The sequence below is a fragment of the Lepisma saccharinum genome, chromosome 7, assembly GCF_977018435.1.
Source record: "Lepisma saccharinum chromosome 7, izLepSacc3.1, whole genome shotgun sequence".
NCBI lineage: Eukaryota > Metazoa > Arthropoda > Insecta > Zygentoma > Lepismatidae > Lepisma > Lepisma saccharinum.
Genome location: NC_139235.1, coordinates 42,188,810 through 42,213,725, shown reverse-complemented (window position 1 = coordinate 42,213,725; position 24,916 = coordinate 42,188,810). Strand labels below are relative to the sequence as shown.

General features: G+C 38.2%; 1 protein-coding gene across 4 annotated transcripts in view; it reads left to right on the top strand.

Moving 5' to 3' along the window:
• The window catches only part of LOC145990211 (iris-like), a 51,417-nt gene that overhangs the window by 13,753 nt on the left and 12,748 nt on the right, over nt 1–24,916 (top strand). For all 4 annotated transcript variants that reach the window (XM_083125882.1, XM_083125884.1, XM_083125883.1 and 1 more), the window contains exons 3-5: nt 1,514–1,629; nt 4,218–4,400; nt 8,381–8,594. In XM_083125882.1, the coding sequence (XP_082982008.1) occupies nt 1,514–1,629; nt 4,218–4,400; nt 8,381–8,594 (513 nt within the window). The remainder of the gene's footprint in view (nt 1–1,513; nt 1,630–4,217; nt 4,401–8,380; nt 8,595–24,916) is intronic.

Below are 24,916 nucleotides of genomic sequence, written 5' to 3'. Positions count from 1 at the left end.
CACTTGCAGTGAGGTTGGTTCCAAAATAAGCAAATAAAATTATCTTACTTTAAGATGTTATTGACGGCAATGATAAATACTGTTTCCGACAAGCGACGGTGATTGAAAACCATCTAGTCAATTGCCGGAATATACAGCATGGAGCACTGGCGTACGCAAGACTTTTATTCGGGAGGGGCTGGAATTGTAAAGGAGGATAGTACATTCTATATGTGCTTTCAAGTGGGACGGTATACACAATAAGATATTTCATACATTTAGAACGTTCTACTCTCAAAAATATCAATCGGAGTCATTTTAATGGGTGTTTGCATTTACCACTCTGGTTTTACCGAGATCCTCACTGCTTTTATGTGAAAATGTTTATTGTCTCAAAATTTCGGAGGGGGATGTGACCCCATCAGCCCCCCATCTGCGTACGCTAGTGGCAGCTATGGTTGCAAAATTACATTTGTTTGACACAGTGCTTTTCACGGTCAAATCGTTCGTGGAGCGGCGGATAGCGTCTGCCGGCAAACTGGATGAAAAATTCGGTAACTGGAAATGTAATGAAATAAACAATAAACTTGTACAATTACATTGGCAGTTACAATTAAAATGAGCACGTACCTTGTTACAAGAGGTGTTGGAAATTATAATATCCTCCTGCTTCCACACATTTACGGCATCTTTTTAGGAAATTTTCAATAACATATAACAATTCTTCTTTCGAAATTGCTTCAAATTCTCTCCTGATATTTTCTTTCAATTCTTCTAATGTAAGGATTCAGGTTTAAAAGCTTGGTAGCTCGCCAGTCAGACTTCATGGTAATGCCTGTTTCTTGTGCAAGGCACCGGAGGGATTTTTGAGGAGTATGTTCCAATCCAATCGTGCTCCAATGTCGTCTAGTTTCTCCTCAGTAAGCACATGCCGTTTCGCCCTTAGCTTCTTATCAAAATCAAACCCTGATTCCCTAAATTTGTTCACAAGTTTTGGGAACGCTGTCTCTGTGTGGGACAGTAACATCTGGGAATTCTACTGCAAAATGTCTTCTAACTGCCCTACAAGAATTGGTAATGTCGTAACAGCACTACATAAAAATTCGTTGCTTTAAATTGTACGTATATCGTGACATTATTAGACTGCAGAAAAGCACCAGCAATGCGTAAAAGTAAAACAAAACAATCTATGACAATTGTTAAGACCTTAAAACTTCAAAAACACGTGCAAACTGGACACTAGCTATCTGGATACTGAAGCACTGACACATCCAGTTCCAAGGTCAGCGTACAGCTGTGAGTGTAAATGCTGACAGACAAGGTCTCACTGCTCAGCGACTCGACAGTGAAACGCACTTTATATTCTAGAACAACACGCGACTCGCATCGTTTATCATTTCTCTGTGAAATGAATCGAAAATGTACGAATAGAATACAGGAACTTTACTCATGAAATATATTTTACTTTACCTAATGAGTATCATTGCCTGATAATTTTCGGACTCTCTAAGATATGCTGCTCTTCCTAATGTAGTGTTCATTCTCCTGCTCAACACCTTGAGGTGGTGTTCTCCCTTAAGAACTGGTCCAGAAGGAGCCGCTAGAGTGCTGGCTTGGAATCTGAACCACTTTGGCACGCAACTGCTTCAGGTAAGATGACATTTCTTAACAGCTTTCCTATATTATTAACAGTGCTATCACTCTTCCTCTTATTCAATTTATAAAAGTTATTAATCCAGTCAGTTAAAGGTGACCTTTACACAATGCACTCAAGTGATAACATTTTAACCATTCTTGCAGGATAATGAAAGCCTGGCATCTGTAACTGCAGCCTCTATAATAGTCTGTGAGATTGCGTTGTCCTGTGTCTTAACCATATGTGTGCTGAAGGCCCTGAATTTCAATTTTTAAAATTAAATGCAATGCTGTAACTTTATTCTGTGAGTGAACAATCTGAAATTGTTATTTGCATAAAAATTCAAGTATTTTACATAATTAAGTTAAAAGGTAGAAGGCATTGTACATATTTCTGGTTATATTTAAACTTTTTGATTTTGTATTCTGTCCCCCCTTGACGTGACTCCCCGGCTTATTATCTCTTTATTATATCTGAAACACAATTTGTCACTGACAATTACATCATGGAAGCTATGGAGCTCTCTTTACACCAGCGGCGTGGCATGCATGTAACCGGTGTTACCGCAGGTAACAGCAAAATGTAAAGAATTTAAAAGTTGCTTTAATAAATTGACAACATTGTTAAATACGTTAACCAATAGCGTTGCGTCGAGTAGATATTGCAGAGGACATTTATTTCTGCAGCCGACAGAAGCGAAGAGAGAGGCCGTACCGCTACCCTCAAGAGGTAACAAGAGAAGGAGCCAATGCAAGGGAAGAGGGGGGAAAGACTTTGGGGCAAGTGTGCTCTGGGGTTATTCATATGTCTGTTTAGGGCCCAGTTACCGGTGAGCCCTGCCGGACACAGGCCAGTGTTGTCACATTGGATTGGCAAGAAAGAGCTAAATCCCTCCTAAAATGGGAATACTATTTCTGTGAAGCAACTAGAGGTAGACTGCAAAGCAAAGGCTGGACTTAACTACAAATGAGACCAGTTAGGTATTAGACGAAAAGATAGTTCCTTGGTGCGATTCGTTATTTGGACAAATCTTGCTCCAAAATACTAAGTTGGCAACAGTAGCACGTACAGCTGCGCATCCCTTCCACATTGACTGTCACTGGAGAAGAGAAGTTCTGTCGTCTCATCACCACACAAACGTCAAACTGACCCGAGAAAAGTGTGGTTCTTCTTCTTTCCCTTTGCACAGAAACAGAGACAGATGAAGAATTGACAAGGGTCCACCACTATTCATTGGATTTTCGCGGTAACTGTTTCGTGAATGTGATGAACAAAAATCTAGATCGAAGACATGTTTTTTTTCTGGGGGGGGGGGGTGATGACATCTAGCAGACATAATTGTCGTACTGATGGCCAGTAACACTTTTGAAAAAGTCACGCACGCCACTGCTTTACACATAAAATAGAAAACCTCCCATAGAAAATTTAACTGATCGACATGTGGTGTATGGTATATTCCTAAGAAGGATTAATGATTATATACATCAAGTTTGATCAAAATCTTTCAGTCAGTTCCTGTATGCTACCTTCAATTACTGTTTTCAGTATATTTCCATACCTAAAGATATTTACTGTGGCCATTTTGGACCTCACATATATTATGTTTGTGATCTACAACTCGAGATTTGTGCTTGAAGAGGCCTCTGCTCAGAGAAATCACTTACAACAGCTTTATAATGTGAGAATGTGTTTTCTGTAAGTCACAGTCTAAAGCGCCTTGTACACGATAAAAGAAAAAAAACACGAACAAGTTCTTGAATTGAAAGCTAAAAAGGAAATTACGTCAGAGAGAACACGATTTTTCTAATTGGATCCAAGGTTCGGTCAAGGAATTTCTATTTAGGAATGGTTCTAATTAACACGATCCGAGTCTGACTGTCGACCAATCAGAGCACATGCTATTGTAATCGATTGTCAAAAAGCGACCTCTAGGTCACGAATGCTGGTGTAATGGCGGCCGCGTGAGATGTAAGCACTGTATCACTTCACATATTTATAAGACGATAACTATTCTACCGAGAGGAAAAACGTTTCGTATTAAATGGTTTTAGGTACGAAAGAATGGTGCTGATTAAATACATACATACTGTACACGTATGGAAGAATATTTAAGTTTTTTCAATTGTAAACAAAACACCGTCCACTCACCACTCCATGTGTCTTTCGTGCTGTCATTTATAGACATTGTAATCGCAATAGCTAACCGAAATGTTCTAATTCCAAGAAATGCTTTCGTGTACTGTTACAAGATCTTTTGAAGCATTTACTTAGCATTTATGCTAGCAAAAATGTTTTAAAAAAGTGCTTCCGTCTAAAACAGGCGCGAGAAAATACTGCATCCACATTACACTTCTTTCGGAATAGGAACGCTGTTCAACGACTTTCAATTGCGTTCAATTCAACGACTTGTTAATGATTAATTTGATCGGGTACAAGGCGCTTAAAACTGAAAATAGAGATTTGCCATCGCCAAGAACGCTGAGTTTTCACACAACCTAGCCTAACCTACACAAATACGTATAAACAATTACATGAAGATTTTCTATAAAGTTGGTTAACATGTAACAACTCTTAAGTTCATACTTTGTTGAATTGTTTGTAGGAACTGAGCTACAGCGAGATAGAGAATCTGGTGTTTTCTCCTGCCAGCATCGAATCGGCGCTGGTGATGCTTTACGAGGGATCGGACAATGTGACCAGAGACGAGATCAAGGACACCTTGCTTCTTCCAGATGATCCTGACGTCACGAGGGAAGGCTACTCAGAGCTGCTGAGGTCCATTGAGGTAGGAAACAATACTTTGGAAACCCTGTATGTTATAGCCCATATTTTTATAATCGGAAATTCATGGGTAGGGCCTCCTCGATGGCGCAGTAGTAGCGTCGTTGTCTTGTAATCAAGGGGTCCCGGGTTCGATACCCGGTGGAGGCACAAGTGGTTCGGATCCCACTTTAAACTGTAGGTCCAGTCCCGATTAGCCTTACTGTGCATAAAGTGGACTTAAAACATCAAATAAAATCAAAAATAAAATCATGGGCAAAGGTGCACTCTCATCTCTGCATTGATAACTTGCGAGTTGAGCTGACTCGAAAGCGGAAATGTTTCTCTACAACCAAGAACAGTTTCAAATACCTGAACAAATAAAGGCCAATCCAAAATTTCAAAAGTTAACATTTTTTCCTTGTTATGAAAATTGTAACGGAGATTATGACACTATTCTGGCAGATTTCTCGGGAAGAGAAGGTGACAGATTGTAATTCATATCTGGTGGTTGTTCACTATGCTCCGTAGACCTGCCCGATGACGTTGTGGTGACGTTGTCGTCTTGCAATCAAAGAGTCCCGGGTACAATACTTGGTGGATGCACATCCGGTTCGAATCTCACTTTAAACTGTGTTACCAGTCCTGATTAACCTATTTGTACACAAAGTAGACTTATTGTAAAATCAAAAACAAAAAAATAAAATAACTGTCTGCTGTTTGCAACCCGCCCTGTGCTGCATTCACCTTTAACTTAATAACAATATTGTTCTAGTAATCTTCTGCGTGCAAAAATTTATAATCTCCATCTACGCACACAAAGTAAAGGGTATGACGGTAAGTAGACTTAACAGCAAGCGCTGCAGAAACAGAATAGGTTCCTGTTGTTTCGAAGTGTTGTAGTCGTGGAAAAATTACCTTGCACTATTCTTAACAGTGACGAACATTTTTATTAAGTAACAGTACACAGTATATTAAATATTCTTCTCAAGTATTGTACGACAGCAGTAGACAAGCCTAGCTCGAGTGGACGAATTCAACCAGGAAAGACAGTGTAGGCAGATACATGAGCGAAACTACGCTGTGTTTTCCAGAATAGTAAATTTTTCTTATGCCATTGTTTACTGTCGCTCTCTTTTTTGTCACATAAATTGCGATGGAATAAGAACCCTAAGAATAAGAACCTCATAAAAAAACCTTTCGAAGTAGAACAAGAGGAATCTACATCCCAGTCTCAGTCCCGCAGTGAGGGATAGGTTAAGGGGGCTGGAGCCTAGGGCGTCATGCACAGCTTTTTTTTTTTAAAAAAAAAAATAAGACAGCAAAATCAGAATATGCGACAAAGAAATTTGCACTTGGCAGATTATATACTGGTAAAACTCTGCTTGAATGTTATCTTTCCCAAAGTAGTAGTAATAGGACGTTTATAAAGATGTTCTTCAGATACAAATACATTACTGATTCTTTTTTCAAATCAGAAATGCAAATCTCAAATTTTTAATTCCCATCTACATTATTTTTTAATGAGTTTTTCTTTGTTCCTTTATTTCAAAATTTGTAGGATGTAAATATCATAAACCATGGCATAAGAAGATAATATCGAAGGACGCACAAAAAATGTCGGTGCCTGGTATATTCCTACAGGGCTGCCCAGTCTTATAGCTAATATTTATTTTGTCAGTAGACTCGTCCAGTTGGCGCATGCACTCTTGTGTCGATGATCACGAGAGAGAGAGAGAGACGCAGACTGGATAGGAGTCAACACCCACTATTGTCACCTGTTTATCCTTGTGCAATAACTCCTCGAGTATTCTATGGCTCTGAGAATTTGGCACTAAATTGGATTGCCCTTCAAATGAATACGACCTGGCATTTTTCAAATTAAACTTTTCTTTCAAATCAGCATCGCACCTTTGTTTCTGTACTTTACATTGCCTACGTGCACTACATAAACTGAAGTCCTTGTAATCTACGCGTTAGCTTAGATTTATAATCTACGACACGTCACTGTTTACATCATAGTGCTACAGCTTTAAACACTGTAAATTATTCACTCTGGGTGAATTGTGGCTAATACTAACTACACTGATGACTAGGGGTGCGGATTTATAGGCTTACTAAAACCTCTCAAATAGACACCAAAAATGACGAAAAATAGTCACTTAAAAATGATCTATAAAATTAGAAAAGACACTAAAATAGGCACTTAGAAGGTACCCTAAAATTAAGAAAGCATTGAACATAAACTTATTTCAATTTTCTTCTTCCAACAGTTATATTCTACTAGCATTACAGTTTATACATAAAAGTGCTCTAACTATTCATAAATTATTAATAATATTTTGATCAAAATTCGCATTTGCGGGAAATCTTTAGTTAAAGTAATTCTCAAGAAAGAACTTATGCTAACGGTTGTGCCAATTTGAACAAATGTCCCAGTTGCGTGCACAATTGTTTAGAAGTGAAGGAAAAAACATTTGCGCCATTTTAACAACAACAAAAAATAAAGGATATTCCAATCACAATTTCCCCTGAAGAAATAAACTTGTGTTAGAGTCCGAGTGCATTCGGAACATCTCCAGCTGACTGCGCGAGTCTAGTCAGCGAGCCTACGAGCAGTGTACAGCGTGAGCAATAGAGTTGGCTATAGGCGCAGAGTAGAGATGACGTCAGCGGTTCACTTCTTGATTGGAGGCGTCGGGAGTTATGACTCGCTCCCAAGGTGCAAGCGCAGAACGGCCAGAGCTGTTATAGAAATAATCTCACTCTACTCATTGTATAATTGTAGAAAATGTTTCACTAACAATTGACAATAATAGTTTGAATCACATCCTTATTTTCAAGGATGCTAGGATAACACAACCTGGTTAATACATGGGATAAGAAGCTGAAAACTCAATTTTAAAAAAGAAAGGAGAGAAACTCCGATGCTATGAGGCAATAGAAGAAAGAGGAAGAAGGAAGATGAAAAAAGGAGAGTGCAATTTCTCTACGCTAGTCCGAACAATCGACGCAAGTTTGCATGCAATAACTGGACGAGACTAGTGGAATAATAGGGATGACAAGTGAAACACAAACGGGAAACAAGGTTTCGTGAAAATCGTCTTCTCCTAACATAAAATTGAAGTTTGAAACGTAATAATAATTGTGTGTGTCCCAGAAGTCGCCGAAATCGATGTTTACGACCGTATAACTGAAATGCTAAACGGAATGAGAAGAAACGCTTTCTTCGAAGATAAGGCCCTGTATGTTGAGAAAATTATGTCATACAAACATATGGAATATCATGCATGATTGAATAATAAATAATCAAAAATGTTGCCAGAAACGAAAAAAAATCTGCAAATCGTATTTATTGACACACCGAACTCACTGAGGTAAATTATTGTAACATTTTTCAATATCACCGAACAATCTGGATGGTATTCTATTGAATTCGACAGAAAAAGTACGTTGATAAAGTCTTAAAAACATTGGACAAGGGTATGAATGAGCTATTCCCAAATTCTATGTTTTTGCAATATTACGAACCACACTGGCAACACTGTTGCTGGCAAGTGTCACTGACAGACGTGTTTCACCTCTGGCCATGACACTGAGGCACTTTTAACGAAAAAAGGAGAAAGTTGGTTATTTTAGAAAATTTTCGATAACTTTCATACACCTTGCAGCCCTGAAATGTTGGTAGTGAATTACGTTTGTCAATTGTTTAATATTGAAAAATGTTGCAATAATTTACCTCAGTGAGTTCTGTGTGTCAATAAATACGATTTGCAGAATTCTTTTTTTCGTTTGTGCTAACATTTTAATTTGTTATGATGCATGATATTCCATATGTTTGTATCCCATAATTTTCTCAACATACAAGGCCTTATCTAATTTCGTTTAGCTTTTCAGTTATACGGTCGTAAACACGGATTCGGCGACTTCTGGGACACCCTAGCATAAAGCGAATGGTAATAAACAACTAATAGTAATTCTGCATCTGACTTTCTTCTATCGTAGAAATGCGTCGGAGAAAACGAAGCCTACCACGCAAATAAGATGTTCCTCGACGACCAGTTCCAGCCTTATGAAGACTACGTGATGACTTTGAACATGTACTACCATACCGGAGTTCAAACCGTGGACTTCGATGACGCAGCCGACGCATCGGAGCAGATCAATCGCTTTGTCTCGACAACGACAAGAGGAGAAATTGCAGACATAGTATCTCCAGGTGAGTAAAATTACGTTATTACTTTTATTTTGCGTAAAATCTCCGTGCTGGACTCGATCCTGAAATGCATTCTGTAGACATAATTTAATGGCACTTATTACATAGAATTATAAGTAAGTGGTGCCACACTTCGGGGATATAGACAAGATAAATATGGCAGAGTAATGTAATGAGTTCAGATAGACTCGCTTTTCGTGTTTGGCAGAATGTGTCAGTTCCTGGAAGTAAGAATTCCTATGGTATGGATCATTTTAAGCATTTTAGTTTATTTAGTTTTCTCAAAGTCACGGACCAGCAAGTTCAGTGGTCGATTCACGATCTCGTCAGAGAAGGTTCCCGGTACTAGTCTTGGTCTGGAAATGGGCGTTGTTCCTTTGTATGCACCCTTTTATCAATTTCAGTTATTCATCATTCACTCTCATCATCGTGGTTAACCTAAGCAGGTAGGAGAAACATCGTAAAAATACAAAATACAGTACGGCATAACCAGCGACAAATAATACATTTTCACCGTTCTCGATTTTGAGAAGAAAAAGGTTCTACTTACCCATAATAGCACATACTTTGTCCAGCGATTGCATCTATATATATATTAAATTCATTTGACAAATCCAACCCACGTTTACTTTGAACCATCGTATCGTTTCTGTTGGGAGTCCAGTAGAACAGTAGCCTGTGACTATAAAATTGGGTTGAAGGTATATCCCCCCCATGAGAGTTTGGTAAGTTAAAAATATAACGGATTACAGTCACCGTTACTCTGCTTCCAACAGTAACATGTTAAATTTACGTTAATTTGTTTCTAAATGTAAGGTGTAACTATTACTTTGCCATACTGTAACAGCATTTAACTGTTTGCATAAGTATCATATCTGAAACAACAAATGAAAGCGTGTTTCGTCCTGACAAATAAAACCGTCAGTTCAGAATTTTTCTTGGTAACACAAAACAACGAAGTACCGTTCCAAATACTCATATACAGTAAAACATCGTTAATCCGGACCCCGATAAGCCGGACTTCGCTTAATCCGGACAGGCAAAATAAAAAAAAAACAGAGTGGAAGGTTTTAAATGTGGCTAGAAGTCAACGATCGCATTCGTCATATTGCTGCATTACATTTTACTGTACTGTATAGTGTATGTAGACCTATGCCCTTTAAATACACCAAAATAAACGTGTTTTGTTGCTATAAACGGAGTTTTAATGCACTTTCTACTGTTCTTTTAGGCTATTTCAGTTAATCCGGACTATCGTTAAACCGGTCAACTTATCCCCCCATTAGTCCGGATTATCGAGGTTTTACTGTAATTTCTTTACTGGAATGAAGTGACCAGGCCACAAACTGGCAGCATAGGATTATCCACCGAAATACGCAAAGATGTTGCAAAACCCAGAATTCATACTTCGATTTGGCAACAACGAGCTCGTTGTCTAGTCCATTCGGATCCGGATCCGGATCCAAAAGTTACGGATCAGGATCCGTAAGTTCCGGATCCGAAAATCCGGATCCGAGAGTTTCGTATCTCAATCCCATTATAATATTACCACACTTCAAAAGGTATTATGATCTTCGATTACAAAGAAATTTTTCATTAGTTAGTCCTACAATAATTTTTTTCAAGTATTGTTCCTAAAATACTTTGCTACGCATCGGCTAACCCACTCGTGCACAAAAATAATCTTACTTGTTTAACATAAAATGTCAGAGGTGATTTTTTAAATGCCATTGAAACGAATATGTATTCATTCGTATTGGGTAGACTTACAAATACATTATTGGTTTTGTTTTGAAGCTCTTTGCATCTGTTTATAAAATCCATTCTCATTATCAATTCACGTTGCAAAACCGATTTTACACAGTTTTTTATTCAACAGATTAAAGATGTACGTGGAACATGGTAACACGGCACACAGCGATGTCCATTCTAGGGATGGCCAAACGGATCCGGATCCGAAAATTCCGGATCCGGATCAGGGTCTGAAAGTTTCGGATCTGGATCCGGATCCGAAAGTTCCGCATCTGGATCCGGATCCGGGTTCGAAAGTTTCGGATCTGGATCCGGATCCGATAGCTTCGTATGTGAATCCCATTATAATATTACCACACCTTAAAAGGTATTATGATCTTCGATTACAAAGAAATTTTTCATTAGTTAGTCCTACAAGAATTTTTTTCAAGTGTTGTTCCTAAAATACTTTGCTACGCATCGGCTAACACACTCGTGCACAAAAATAATCTTACTTGTTTAACATAAAATGTCAGAGGTGATTTTTTAAATGCCATTGAAACGAATATGTATTCATTAGAATGTATTGGAAATTGAAACACACATAAATGTGAGACATTCCATTCCAGGATGAAACCTTTAACACATATAACAAGATAGAAATGTTATACAAAAATTATACAATTTTTCTACAGTTACAGTTTTACAAATTAAAATAAAACATTATAATATATGCAGTGTTATATAATTACAAAGTGTAAGACTAACAAGTGAGGTTATCTAAATGCCCCCCCCCCCCCCGATTTCCATGAAACTTGGCAGGCGTATAGTGGGGCCCAATGGAAGAAATACGTGTTTTTTTGTTTCGGCTAAAAAACTGTTTTAGGGGGCAACCCCTCTCAAATGTCAATACGAGGACAAATTTAAGTGGGCATTTTACCTATGTGTCCCCTTCCGATTTCCATGAAACTTGGCAGGTGTGTGTATAAACGGGCCCAAAGGAAGAAATAGTGTTTTTTTTTTGTTTCGGCTAAAGAACTGTTTTAGGGGGCATCCCCCCTCAAATGTCAAGATGAGGACAAATTTAAGTGGGCATTTCACCCCTGTGTCCCCCTCCGATTTCCATGAAACTTGGCAGATTTATAGAGGGACCCAAAGGAAGAAATACGTGTTTTTTTTTTGTTTCGGCTAAAAATCTGTTCTAGGGGACAACCTCCCCTCAAATGTCAAGATGAGGACAAATTGAAGTGGGGATCATCTGACCCCTGTGTCCCACTTCGATTTCCATGAAATTTGGCAGGTGTATAGAGAGGCCCTATGCCCCCTGTTTCTTCCTATGCCATATTTACGTGGTTTCGGGGTCGGATCCCCACTTCAATTTCTCCTCATCTTGACATTTGAGGGGGGGGGGGGGTCCTCCTAAAGAAGTTTTTTTTAGCTGAAACACAAAAACACGTATTTCTTCCTTTGGGCCTCTCCATACACCTGCCAAGTTTCATGGAAACAGTACACCAGTGGATTCCCAAGAAGAGTTGAGAGAGAGAATTGAGACATAAGAGACAGAGTGTCAACGCGAGTGATTGTGTCTGAAGTACGCCGTAGGATTTGTAGTTTTTGTAACAGTTAATTCTGACAACCTGGAATCATGTGAATGGTAAATAAGATTATTATTTCACTCATTTTCGTTCCTTTATTTCTCACAGCCGACAACTTCTTTTCACTTTACAAAGAGGTCTACAACGCTCCTTCTCCGCTTTTTATTCAGATTTTTCCCCAACCCGTGTGTCAGTTGACAACATTTTTATCTTTTTGGAGAGCTTATGAAACGAGAAAGTTCTTTCCGTAATTTTTACGCCAAGTGTGTTACCAATTTTTTGAGTAATCCTCTTCGATTTAAACGATAATTTCCAAATTTCTTCATGATGTTTGCACCAATGACTGTTTCTTTCTGTTGGTATGGGAATTTTGGGCATGATTTTTTTCCCCAGTAGTCACTCATTCGTCAGGTGTTAGCAACATGTCGATTATATGCTCAGGGTGTAATAGTTTTTTTCAGAATTAGAAGTTTTTTGGTCGCAAGTCGGGATATGTCACGAAAATCTACAAACTGCTATAACTCGAAACCCATTGATTTCCGACCCCCGGTGCATAGGGTCAAATTTGTTGCAAATGTGTTCTAGTATTACCCCTTTCCAGGAATAGGTCGAATTACCAATCACCCTGTATATGTATATTAGCAGGTAACAATATGTTATAAACACATTCCAAAGAAGCGCATGTGGGATGGCAAAACGGATCTGGATCCGAAAGTACTGGATCCGGATCCGAACGTTCTGGAACCGGATCCGAAAGTTCTGGATCCGGATCTTAAAATTCTGGATCCGAAAAATTTTAGGATCCGGATTTCCGATCCGCCAGGATCCGGATCTGGCCATCCCTAGTCAAAACTCTCTGGACCGCACACCTCGAACCCCAACCCTTTGAAGCCCAAACCAAGGACATCGCGCCAGACGGGGGAGGTGGAATTTCCAATAATTCTCTTGCAGCATAGTTATATTATATAAACTATATATAGAGCCTCCCCAACCCCAAGTGCCAAAAAATTAGGGACCAGTGATATGCAAGAAACCAGAGGGGGAATTCCCCCTTATCCGCCTTTATATAACACCCTGCTTAGAGTTGAATGATTACAATATTACGCGTGTGTGTTTAATGAAAAATATTTTCATTAAAATCCTTATATTTATTATTTCTATTGATATAAAATGAAATAAATTGGTTACAATTGTGCAAATATATTTGGCAAGAAATAGTTTATGCATAATTCTACTTTTATTTCCCGGAGATTTGGCACTTTTTTAAAAAAAAAGAAAATAATCTAGCTTCTCAATATCTGAATTTTGTTTTTGTGAGCAGGGAACTTACTCGTAATACAGGCAATAAATGCTTGTCAGTCATTCTTGATCGTTGGGCTGTTTCATTAATGCTCATAATGTAGAACTGTTCAACTGCCAAACATGACTAAAATTCAAGCATCAAAATGGCTTAGGTGTCGTGTCGTTTGCGCCGAGTCATTTGCGCCGAGGCTGCTTATCGGTTCATTTCCGCCGTACATATGTCAAGACCATCCTTGGCGGGTTTTCCCACAATCCATAGTGTCATCACCGCCGCACGCACGTGTGTTTATGGGCACATAAAGTGGACTTAAAACATAAAATCAAAGGTATGTTTATGACGTTGCACATCTGTGTTACACTGAAATGTTAAACCTATCCACAGAGTCAAATATGACTTTTCTTTACTTATTTTAAAATACGTTACATAGGATTACTTGTATCAATTTTATTCCACAACACAAAATACATAAATCAGCATCAGCCTATTAACTATTATTCATTTATCGTTAATCGTCAAAAAACATTGTAAATACAGTGTTATTTTTGCAAACATTATATAAGTAATAGCTACTATATATAAACGCAATATTTCGATAGACTTGCACAAGAACAGTACAAACGTAATTTGAATTCTTGTAGGTATGCAAATGCTCGAAGGAATCCTCGAATATCGCCTGAGCTTCTGTACTTCGAAAGAACACACTCAACACATTTGTCCATTTCGATGTATTGATATTTTCATATTCTCAGCCATCTTGTCGTCTCTTACAAGTCTTAGTTTTACATAAATACTAATTTCCCAATGTAGATCCCTCATATATACTTTCATCTTACATTCATTTACCAATCACCTTCCTTTTCAATCAAAGATAAACACAGCTGCAACTGGGCAACGTCATAAACTCAAGTATGCGCGGCGGTAATGACACTCCGGATTGTGGGAAAACCCACCAAGGAAGGTCTTGACATATGTCGCGGCGGAAATGAACCGATAAGAACCCTGGGCGCAAATGACTCGGCGCAAGCGACACGGACTCAATGGCTTATTCCAGGATACTGCTCTGGGAGATATGGCAAAAATCTAAGATAACGTCGTGATAATTCTCTTTCAATAATGAGTCGCATTGTACAATTGAATAAGTTCCATTTGAAGGTCGGAACTTGCACACGCAGTTTCAAAAGAAAAGGGAGCAGTGGACAAGAAAGTTTCCCTTCCCACTCTTTCAAGTCTTGAAACTGTTTTCAAATTCAGAAAGTGGTATTTTTAGTTTGGACGAGTATTGGTTTAAATTGGGTTCACAAACTGGTATTTCTGACAAACTGCGAAATTACTTATATGATAAATTTTATTTATAAATTATTATATACGTATATTATCAACTTGAATAATGGAAGACCGTAACTTTGCAAAATGACCTCCATTTGCTTCAAAATTTCTTCTCTTGTTTGGTGTCACCGAGAGCAATCATGTCAAGCAGTTATTTTGTCACACTGAGACAAGAATCGAATCCACGAATGAATACAGCCAACTGAGCTATCCCACAATCCGTATTTTCAACTATTGCGAGCGATTCACTTTCAGTTGCTCTATAATATGGCTTGCTAAGTTATCAATCACATCCTCATCTGAATTTTTTATTTTTGTCTTTCATTTTGTTTCGATTTTTTGTTATTTAGCACCGCTTTCCTTCCACTTCTGGCTAATGGCGACGATGAGGATGAATGATGATATGATGAAATTGATGAAGGAATGTACACAAAGATCATCCATGTCCAAGCCTGTATTCGAACTCGAGACCCTTGGCGTGATATCCACTCCGCCTTGGATGTGAGCAGCTGGATTTCATGACAAAGAAATGTCACAAATTCACTTTATCAAGGTGCGAAATTTCCACGCTCTTCACTATTCACTTCACAACAAAAATAGGCAATCTCCCATTTTATCTTGAAAAATTCTACATTCCACTTCTAAAGTTCTATTCTTACTCCCACAGAGATTAGGCAGTGACACGGTTGTCTGAAACTTTTCCAGACAGGGCCTTTCCTTCAAGACAAACCCTTCACAATGGAGAAACAAAACTAACTCATTGGCAACATAAAGCATTCACTCTACCCCTTCCGAGCCAGTATGATATTTTGGCACTACAGAACTAACATGTCAATCAGCTTGCTTATTTATCACTAGTCCTCTGATTTTAGGTTTTTAACCTATTTTTTACTTTGCAGGTAAATAAAAATAACAGGTTACGTCAGCATTTCATTAAATAACCCAACAACTTATGAAGCTTTACAATGTCCAAAACAACCTATTTTGCTTGTTAGAATCTATTTTAAGTTTATGCGCTTAAATCATACCTTGTTTTAGATCTTTATACATTTTTTTAAGGATTTACAGGTTTTTTTATATCATACAGAGGTATTTGCTCTGTTTGGTGACGAAAAAAATGAATGACTAACGTGTTTGAAATACAATCTCCGTCGATTTCCCTCCCTCCGATTCCAAGATGATTTTTTCTAAGACAAAACAAAATGTCTGGCACTAACATTACCTGCACGGCACAAAGTACAAACTTCTGATACGTGCGATCTTGCTGATTTTCGAGTTAATTCGGTGCTTTGTGGCATTCACACTGTACGAAGTAACGTTTCAGCATTCAAATTTGCACCACTGAATATGTTTCTGTTGAAAGATCATTTTGTTATCTACCAAATATTCTTAGTTGTCGTATTAATTTCATACTCAAATTTACCTTATCAACTTCAAGATATCTTCCTGGTGGGTGAGTAGCCACCCTGGAATTGTGCAGTAAATTATGCATAGTGTAATTCATTCTTCATATCAACATGTATCTTTTGCAAACAGTAGTTACAATAATTTGGGGATAATTTTGAAAATGGTGTATAGAATTGAAAATTTGGCTAGAAAATTAATTTGGTTGTTAAACATAGTACATATTAAAATTTTATATGGTTGTTTTGTAAATTTTTTAACGATTGTACCCAATGAAAATTTTCAGTAATATTGCATCATTTTAAGTTGTTTGGAACCTACTTCAAGTTTTTTCGAGCCTAATTTATGATTTTTAGAACCTATTTTAGTAACCTAAAAGCACACGTTTTAGAACCTAAAAATCCTATGTTTAATTATCACCACACCTATCTGTTAATGGAATGCAAGAATGTACGTGTTATAGAAAATAGGTGAATCTGGAGAAGTTCCGATGAGTCGAAGCTCTTTCAAGAGAAAGGGAAAAGCGGGACAAATATACCGGTATATGTGTAGATAGTCCTGCATACATGAAATGCACGTACGGCCAAGGCGGGCCGCACTGAGGTATCCTGCGGGCCTCAAGTTTGACATGGCTCTAGTCTTATGGCAGAATGTTCGACCGCCTTGTCCTCCCGCGTAGCCAATTAGAGTGTGAATTTGTGTTCTCTCACATCATGCACGCAAAGAAAATAAGACTATCAGACTTTGGCCGCGTCCGAATCGGCAGCAGATGTCACCTAGAGCACCGTTCCATCCAGGGACTCAGTCAACCTCCGTTGTCCGAATCCGCGGCAGACGTGGAGTCGGAGGGGAGAGCAGAGAGGCGCGACAGATGCACGCTTGAACTCTTTGTGACGCTGCGCTTGGCAGCCATATTCTAACTTTCACTTTGTACAGACAACATTTACTGGTTAGAGGATGTAAAACTCAGTTATACTTTAACATTTTATCGATAATACTGAATGTAGAAAAATTGTAAATGATGGAATAGCGTGTTACATTTTTAATATGAGTAGTAAATAGGTGGAAATCATTGTCATGTGTGTTTGGCGTCTGCTTTCTGCTTCCGTGCGATGCGCCTGCGCCCCAGAGCGCGGTGGGTGAAGTTCGGGCTGACACCTGGCGGGAAAAGTGACAACCGTACTACTAGGGGACATGTAGATTCGGACGACTTGGACGTGACTTCGACGGCACGCGAGAGGAACGGGACAGAGCGCTTGCCAATCCAGACACGGCCTATACATACCATTACACTGGCTCCATCTAGTTCGCTGCACTTTTTGACACTAGGTGTAGTACAGGTTTATCCTGAGAATCTGTGGAGTAAGCGAACGAAAACAACTCACTGACAATGAACGCGTGAGAGGGAACGGGATTGCGTGGAGTTGGAGAAAGCGACTGAGTTACCAGCGGTTTGCAGGAGCGTGTACTGCTTTATTCCACTTTGCTCTAAAAATTCCCCTGATAGGGTATAGACGAGTAACGGTGTTCAAGTTCAGAATTCAAGAAATGCCTGTCTGCTGCTTTAAACGTTCATTTGATTAGTTAAGCATGCACCATGAGTCATACACCACACACGACACTACTCCGGAATGTGGTGCAAACGGTGCAGACAACATATACACTACTTGACGCCAAATAAACAAGGTAGACGAGTCGGTGTTGGACCGTGCAACCAACTAGACGCATGAGTGCAGTGAGAGTTTAAAAGTGCAGCAAACTAGACGGGGCTAATCGAATACTCTGCAACAGTATTGTAGGCATATGGCTGTTTGCTTCCTGTGTTCTAGTTCAGGCTTAACCAACTCGTTTGTCCTTGTGCAGGCTTTCAAGGCCAGTAAGCAGCAATGCAGGGGTGGGGGAGCCGCTTGCATTGAGAGGTAAAAAATATCCTTGGGGAAGCCGCCCTTCTTGTTGCATCCGTCATTATTACAATGCCACCTGTACTATTACTACCGAATTAGATGACGAGAGGTTTCCCACTACACGAACGCGAACGACAGGGTTAGCGCCCACGTTCCTGATTGTTTGGAGAGTACGCCACTGTGCAACGGAAGAAGAATCAAAAATGGATGAAACGCTTAAAAACTTTAGTTATCATCTCAACAGCAGTAATCATTTGACTTTCTCCGCCTATCACTAAAGTTCACTTTCTACACACTTTCCTCCTATCTCCAAGGCACTTATTTCCCTACGTTTTACTTGTCATTATCCCTTGCCAAATACGAGTAGATGTTTACGCTTTGACAGACACTTCCTCCGATAGAGCAAACTTTGAAACTTTGTTTTTCCTTAAGCATAGACAAGGAAATAAGTCCATGTGAATTCTATTTATTCAGTGACATATTTTCATTACAAATTATACAGTACAATATTCACATAACAGTATATACTATAACGAGTAGCCTGCTTTAGAAACCCTGTTGGCCAAACTAAACAAACCCCGTAACGAACAATAATCTTCAAAATCCCGAAATAGTTAAGAACCTTACATCTGTCCATACAACAACATAGGCAACCGTTATTCACAGCTCTTAACTCATATTTCAGTGTTCCAGTGCTTCAATAACAGTTTTGCAATTATCGGCAATATGAGATCACAAAGTTGAATATAAAAGTGTGTGTGATACTATGCAATAATGGATAAATTAATGCATCACATTGCTAAAGCACATATCTACTCACTAATAAGCATTTACAATTCAAATCATACATATCAACTCAAACAATAACTTATTCGTGTGATTTGAGAATTCAACAGAATTATTGAAGTTTATGGAATTTAGCATTTTGTTGAATTCCTAAGGTATACGCTTTTCAACCATTAAAGGAAATACTAATCTTCGATATTTCTTGGCCAAGAATACCAACCAAATTATCCATTATTACAATTTTAATACAAAAATATATTTCTATCAGAATTTAGCCCACAATTTGTTTAACTTGAAATCTTATATTTTTCACTAAGTCCAGTGGAGGGCCAGAACCCTAAGGGGGCCAAAAAAGGGTACAAATTATTATTCTCGTATTTCTCACGAACAATATTTACGCAAATTTTCACGGTAACATGCTTGGACATTTTTATCCACTTAGTCCTGTCTTGAATAAGAATAACAAATTTGGATGAATTTGCGACAAAGTAACATATATAAATAATTAAAATTGTTGCTCGTTTGTTGTATCCCGCGTTGATGTCTGTCTCGCTGTCAACGTACAGTGAGATCCTTGAGTATTACCGTGCAAATTATCCATCACCACGTTCGTGCACTTTATTTGACCCAATAACAGCTTCAAGATTTGAAAGAAAACTCCAAACCCATCGAACCCTACAGCGCATGGCGTTGCCATTTGGCTACATCAAATTTACTGCATCGTAGTTATGTCAACTAATCGCTAGATGGCAGTTGTATGGCTTCATTTTATTCTCTGAAATATGAGTTTGCCATTTGTAGCACTAGATGTCATGAATTGAACTTAAAGGCTCATTAATGTTAACTAATATACTATGACCGCGTTAGTCAAGGTTGTGGTTTTACATATTATTTAGTAATGTTTATGTACAATATAATGACTTTTCTTTCGCAAAAATTACACAAAATAATTTGAAGGTTTGAAGTTCACTTTATGTGACTGTATATGTAGCAACAATTAATTTGGTTGCTATTGTTACGATAATAACCTTGTTTCCAAATGGCAACATTATGCAGTCAGGGCCTTTTACAGTTCCAATATACTTGTTGCCAATTGGCAACATGATGCAAGAAGTAGCAGCTGTAGCCACAGTAAGTAAAGCATTGTAGCACATTTGTACTGCTTCCTGTGATCATCGAAGGTGGTGTCATCGCGTGATTTGTAGTTGTTGGAGTTTGTTGAACATTGGAGTTATATCTAGCTGTGTGTGAGGTGTGTTCCAGGACAATAGAGCAAAGTGTTGACAATACGAGGGGAGGCTGAGAAGTATTGAGCCTTACCCAGAAAAAATTGACCTAGGAGGCTGAAATTTGCAGGGTGTACTGGTAAATTCTTCTATAAGTAATGTTGCAAAAATCTACTTTTTATGGTTTTTATTTCGCTTTGTTTTTCAGGTCCAAAGTGAAAATGGCAGCACATACAGAAAAGCTCTCCAAGGGCGTCATCATGTTGCAAATCGTTGTCCCTTTGGGTGTTTTTTCAGATGGGGGAACAGATAATAGTCAGATGGAGCCAGGTTTAGCGAATAGGGTGGATGTGGCAACACTTGAAAGCCTAAGGAAGGCTGTGTTTCACCTGCAGTGTGTGGTGAGGCATTGCCATGCAACAGGATTACGTCTTTGGAGAGCTTTTCTGGAGGTGCTACCATTTCCACATTAGACATGAAAAACAAAGGGAAGTTAATCTCATAGAAAGTCGATTTTTACACCATTAAATATAGAAGAATCGACGAGTACATCCTGCAAATTTCAGCCTTCTAGCTAAATTTTTTTTCTGGGTAAGGCTCAATACTTCTCAGCGGCCCCTCGTATACGCTTTGTGGATGAAGGCGGGAGTGTGAGGCCATTGGCACAAAGCATTATACTAGAAATCCCCAGTGGTAGCGAATTGGATCTTGATTTCGACGACAGTGACATGGACACAACCTTTAATCAGAAATGTATAGGGTTGGGCACAAAAATAAAACTGGACCGTCTCATCTTGTCAGATATTCATAAACTATTATTTCATCTGCCGGCCCCCGTGGCGGAGTGGTTAGTACATCACGCTACGATGCCAGGGGTCCCGGGTTCGAATCCTGGCCTGGGCATGAATGTTTGTGAATGTCCATTCATCAATTTCATCATATCACCACTCATCCCCATCTCCGCCAATTAGCTAGAAGTGGCACAAGAAAGGAAGTAAAATAAATCAAATCAATCAATCAATTATTTCATCTACATTCGCCCATTCCACTACTTTCCCTTCTGGTCACATCACCCCTCCCCCGTATCTGCTCATGTTCTTTTTTCTACAGCACATTAATTTAGCGTTTAGGAGAAAGTTTTATTTCAGACCAAGTGATATGAAATTGTTCATAAAATTAATATTTTTCACTTTTTATTTTTTAAATCATTTTTTCATGTGTATATATTGTCTAGAGAACAGAATCATTTTTTTTTCATTTCATTAAAGTTAGGTTAAGAACACACAGGATGTAATATAAAAATTAATGAAAATAGTCATGGACAATTTGCTGAGCAATACTAGTGGATCCCACTGTGCAATGGGATCCATGAGTATTACTGTGCAAATTGTCCATCACCATGTTTGTGCACTTTATTTGAAATAATGACAGAATTAGAGTTTCAAGAATTAAAAGAAAAATCAAAACAAGCTGTTGAGAACTTCTGCACCAGCATTAATAAAAATCCATCGCTTAAAAACACATAGGATGTAAAAGAAAAAATAATGAAAAAAGTCATGGACAATTTGCACGATAATACTCATGGATCCCACTGTACAACCACGGGAGAGAATTCCTCACAAGCAAAATAAACATGTGAGTAGTTTAAGGCATAAAATCAAGCTTTGAAACTGTACAGTAGATAATTGCGACAACATATGTAGCCATGATATATAGCCATATGATTTTGCAGAACCTTGAATTATGTTCAAAATTCACGTAATTTTTTAAAAAAATCTTAATATTTAGTTCTTGTATTTGGTTTTACTTATATTTCCGATGAGAATGAATGGTGGATCAGATGAAACTAATGATAAACATTCATGCCCAGACTAGGACCAGAACCAAGATTCTTTGGTGGCAAGATATACCACCTTTGTGGTTGTTTTGTTCTTGTGTAAGCTGATCCTGTAAAATTTAAAAGAAACGCAAGCAAGGATTACCTATTACAGGATGAGACACTGAGCATATTCTATTGCCTTGTGCGAACACTTCCTAAGGCCTTACACGGTAAACCACAGACTATGCATGGGGGGAAGACAACGAACTCTAACAGTGAGGAACTATCGATTAATACGCATATCAATGTTTGAGCTCGATACTTGGAAAGCAAATCGACTTTTTCATTGGAATGTAATAATTAAAAAAAAGGAATAATTAAAATTGTTCCGTCTTTTCTTGGATTGTGCAAAGGAAATACCTGAAAAATATTCTAATTTATTATATATTTACAAGTGGCCGCGGTGGCTCAGTCGATCGGCCACCGTGCCCGAGTGGTTAGCACATCGCGCTACTACGCCAGGGGTCCCGGGTTCGAATCCCGGCTCGGACATGGATGTTTGTGATTGTCTGTCCTGCAAGTCCTGAAAGAGAAATTTGAGTGAAATGATATGAGTAAATGAAGAGTGATGGGAGAAGCTTCCGCTTAGGGGTTTTTTCCTTTAAAAAAAAGAAAAAAAAAGTTTGTAACGCGTCTAAAGGTCCCGGGTTCGATCCCCGGCCGGTTCAAATCCGGGAACTTTTCTAACGTTGGAAGCGGCCCCGGCGCCCACAAAGCATCGAATGACATGGGCACCTGGGTGAAACCCTGGGGGTTAAAGGCGGTCAGGGGCATGATGCTGATCACATCACCCCCACTCACATCACCGGATCAAGAAAGTGTGGGGCGTTACCCCCACACCCCCTATACGCCTTTATGGCATGGTGCTAAGCACAGGGGAGCACTTTACCCTTTTTTTGTTATTATATATTTACTAAATATATATGATACTGGGTCACGTTTTTTGGTTTTCGTAAAATTCAAAACAAGAAACATATCAAATCTAACACTAAAAATCTTACTTAATACTTCATTATTCTAATCGATTCTGGATTTGTTATTTACATTTGGGTTTATTAATTGCAATCTACGTGATATGGAATGAGATTAACAATAATAGGACCGAAATGTGTTCCACTTGCACTGAAATAACAAACTACCCGTAGCGCAGTACAATTATCACAGAAGAAATATTGTACTGTGAAGTTACAATGAAAATTATTCGTATGCAAATACAGAGGACATACCCATATAATATTTAAACTAAGAATTTTTAACGTTGACCATACACGTGTTTTTTTCTTTTTGATTCATCATAAGTTTACCTTGTCTATCTGACATTTAAAATCATTTACTGTTCCAAAATGTTATAAATATGTCTAGGTTTTCTTTAAAAATAATAAATATTCACGTATGCAGCCATAACTCATTTGTAGGATACAAGAAAGATTTATTTTCCAAATAAACTTAAATTTTTATTCTACACGAATTTAAATTACACACACACATAAAAATGTAGAGTTTCTACCTTTGCTTAGAGCGATAAAACTCAACCTGTGTGCTTTGAGACTTCTTAGAGGATGGTATTTAATCACTATAGAAGGTAAAAGAGTATCTTACACGATGCTCAGTCAACGACGCATGTAAAAATTTTGTAATGAGATGTGTACGTTAAACACGAATACCAAATTCCTAGCCTATTCTATACTATGCTTGACATAAGACATAAAATAAATATTTCACAGCACAAGGCTTAATAACAAAACCAATCACCACTGAATTCCTAAGCATTCCAGGAAGATCGTAAGGGAAATCACAGAAGCTTTAAAATTCTCCACAATGAACCTATATTGTGGTTCAGAAAGTAAAAGATAGCCACACTAAATCGAAATGTATTTATAACAAAAAATCAGTCCTTGATCCAGGTGCGTTACCACAGGTTAGTCAATAACGAACTTTGAGAATAGTGAAATGCGTCACAATCTTCCATGAAAGTTTAAAATCTTAACAACAGTTTTATTAAAAGTTTCAAGTTCTTGAATATGCACGACGTAACACAGTACTACATAAAATGCAATACAAATATACTTTGTAATGTACATTGCTTGAATTTATACGATCGTTTTATGAGTTAGCCTCTGACCATGGACTAATAGCAACCATGACAGGGCAGATCCCATTAATTGTCCATCATTTTAGGGCTGTTAATTTTCGTCCAAGCGGTTAGATGGCACTATGCACTTCCGTCTCCAACGGAAATGACGTATAGCAAGTTCCGCATCCGCCTAGTGTCGGCCTGGCCTGGCTTATGCGGCTGGGTTATCCTCATATATATTATCCTTGACGCAAGTATCAGATTTCAATCACATTGCAATTTTATTTAATGTTTGGCTCTTCGCGTTTGGCTACGTTTTTATATTAATGATCTTAAAGTGTCTCTTTTACTTTTCTTTCAACTTACTTCGTTTACTCGTTCACTCTACTTTAGTTCTGCTATCAGTTTACTAAAGTTTAGATGATTTGTCTTAGGAATTCAAGCCTTCATTTTTTGTCCCTTACAAGCACCTCTTATCATCATATATACTGTCTTCAGACTTACACTACAATGTCAATTCACTCCATCAAAGATCACCTCTCTGTTTATGCTAATCCATCAATGTTCTACCTTCCACAGAAATGAAAGGCATGCTTGTCAAATATCTGTTTGGCTTATTCAAGTTCAATAATGACTTAACATTCGCCACATATCAAGGTTGCACACACAACTGATTATTCCTAACTTAAACTAATATTTACAACTTTATTATAACTACTTACAGCCCTTAAGGCAACTATTTACAATCCCTAACCTTACTATTTATATCTCACATCCAGGTAGATACTGCATTAAGCGATTTAAGTCTCAATCATGTATAACGACATAGCAGATAAACCTTGTCCATATCAGGTAGTTACAGTTTAAAACAGTAGCCAGTTAAAGACATCACAACCGAACACAAGATTAAGAAGTTACAAATAATACAATAACATTTCGATTTCTTCTAAGTGGAAGCAGTCATAAATGATGTAAGCTCATCACGAAGCAATTTTTCCAACGTGAGAAAACGGTTTTTCACTTCTAGCTGCTGCTTCTTTGCGAAAAATTCCAAATCGTGTCTATTCGTATTCAGTTTTCGAGGATGGACTTTTCAG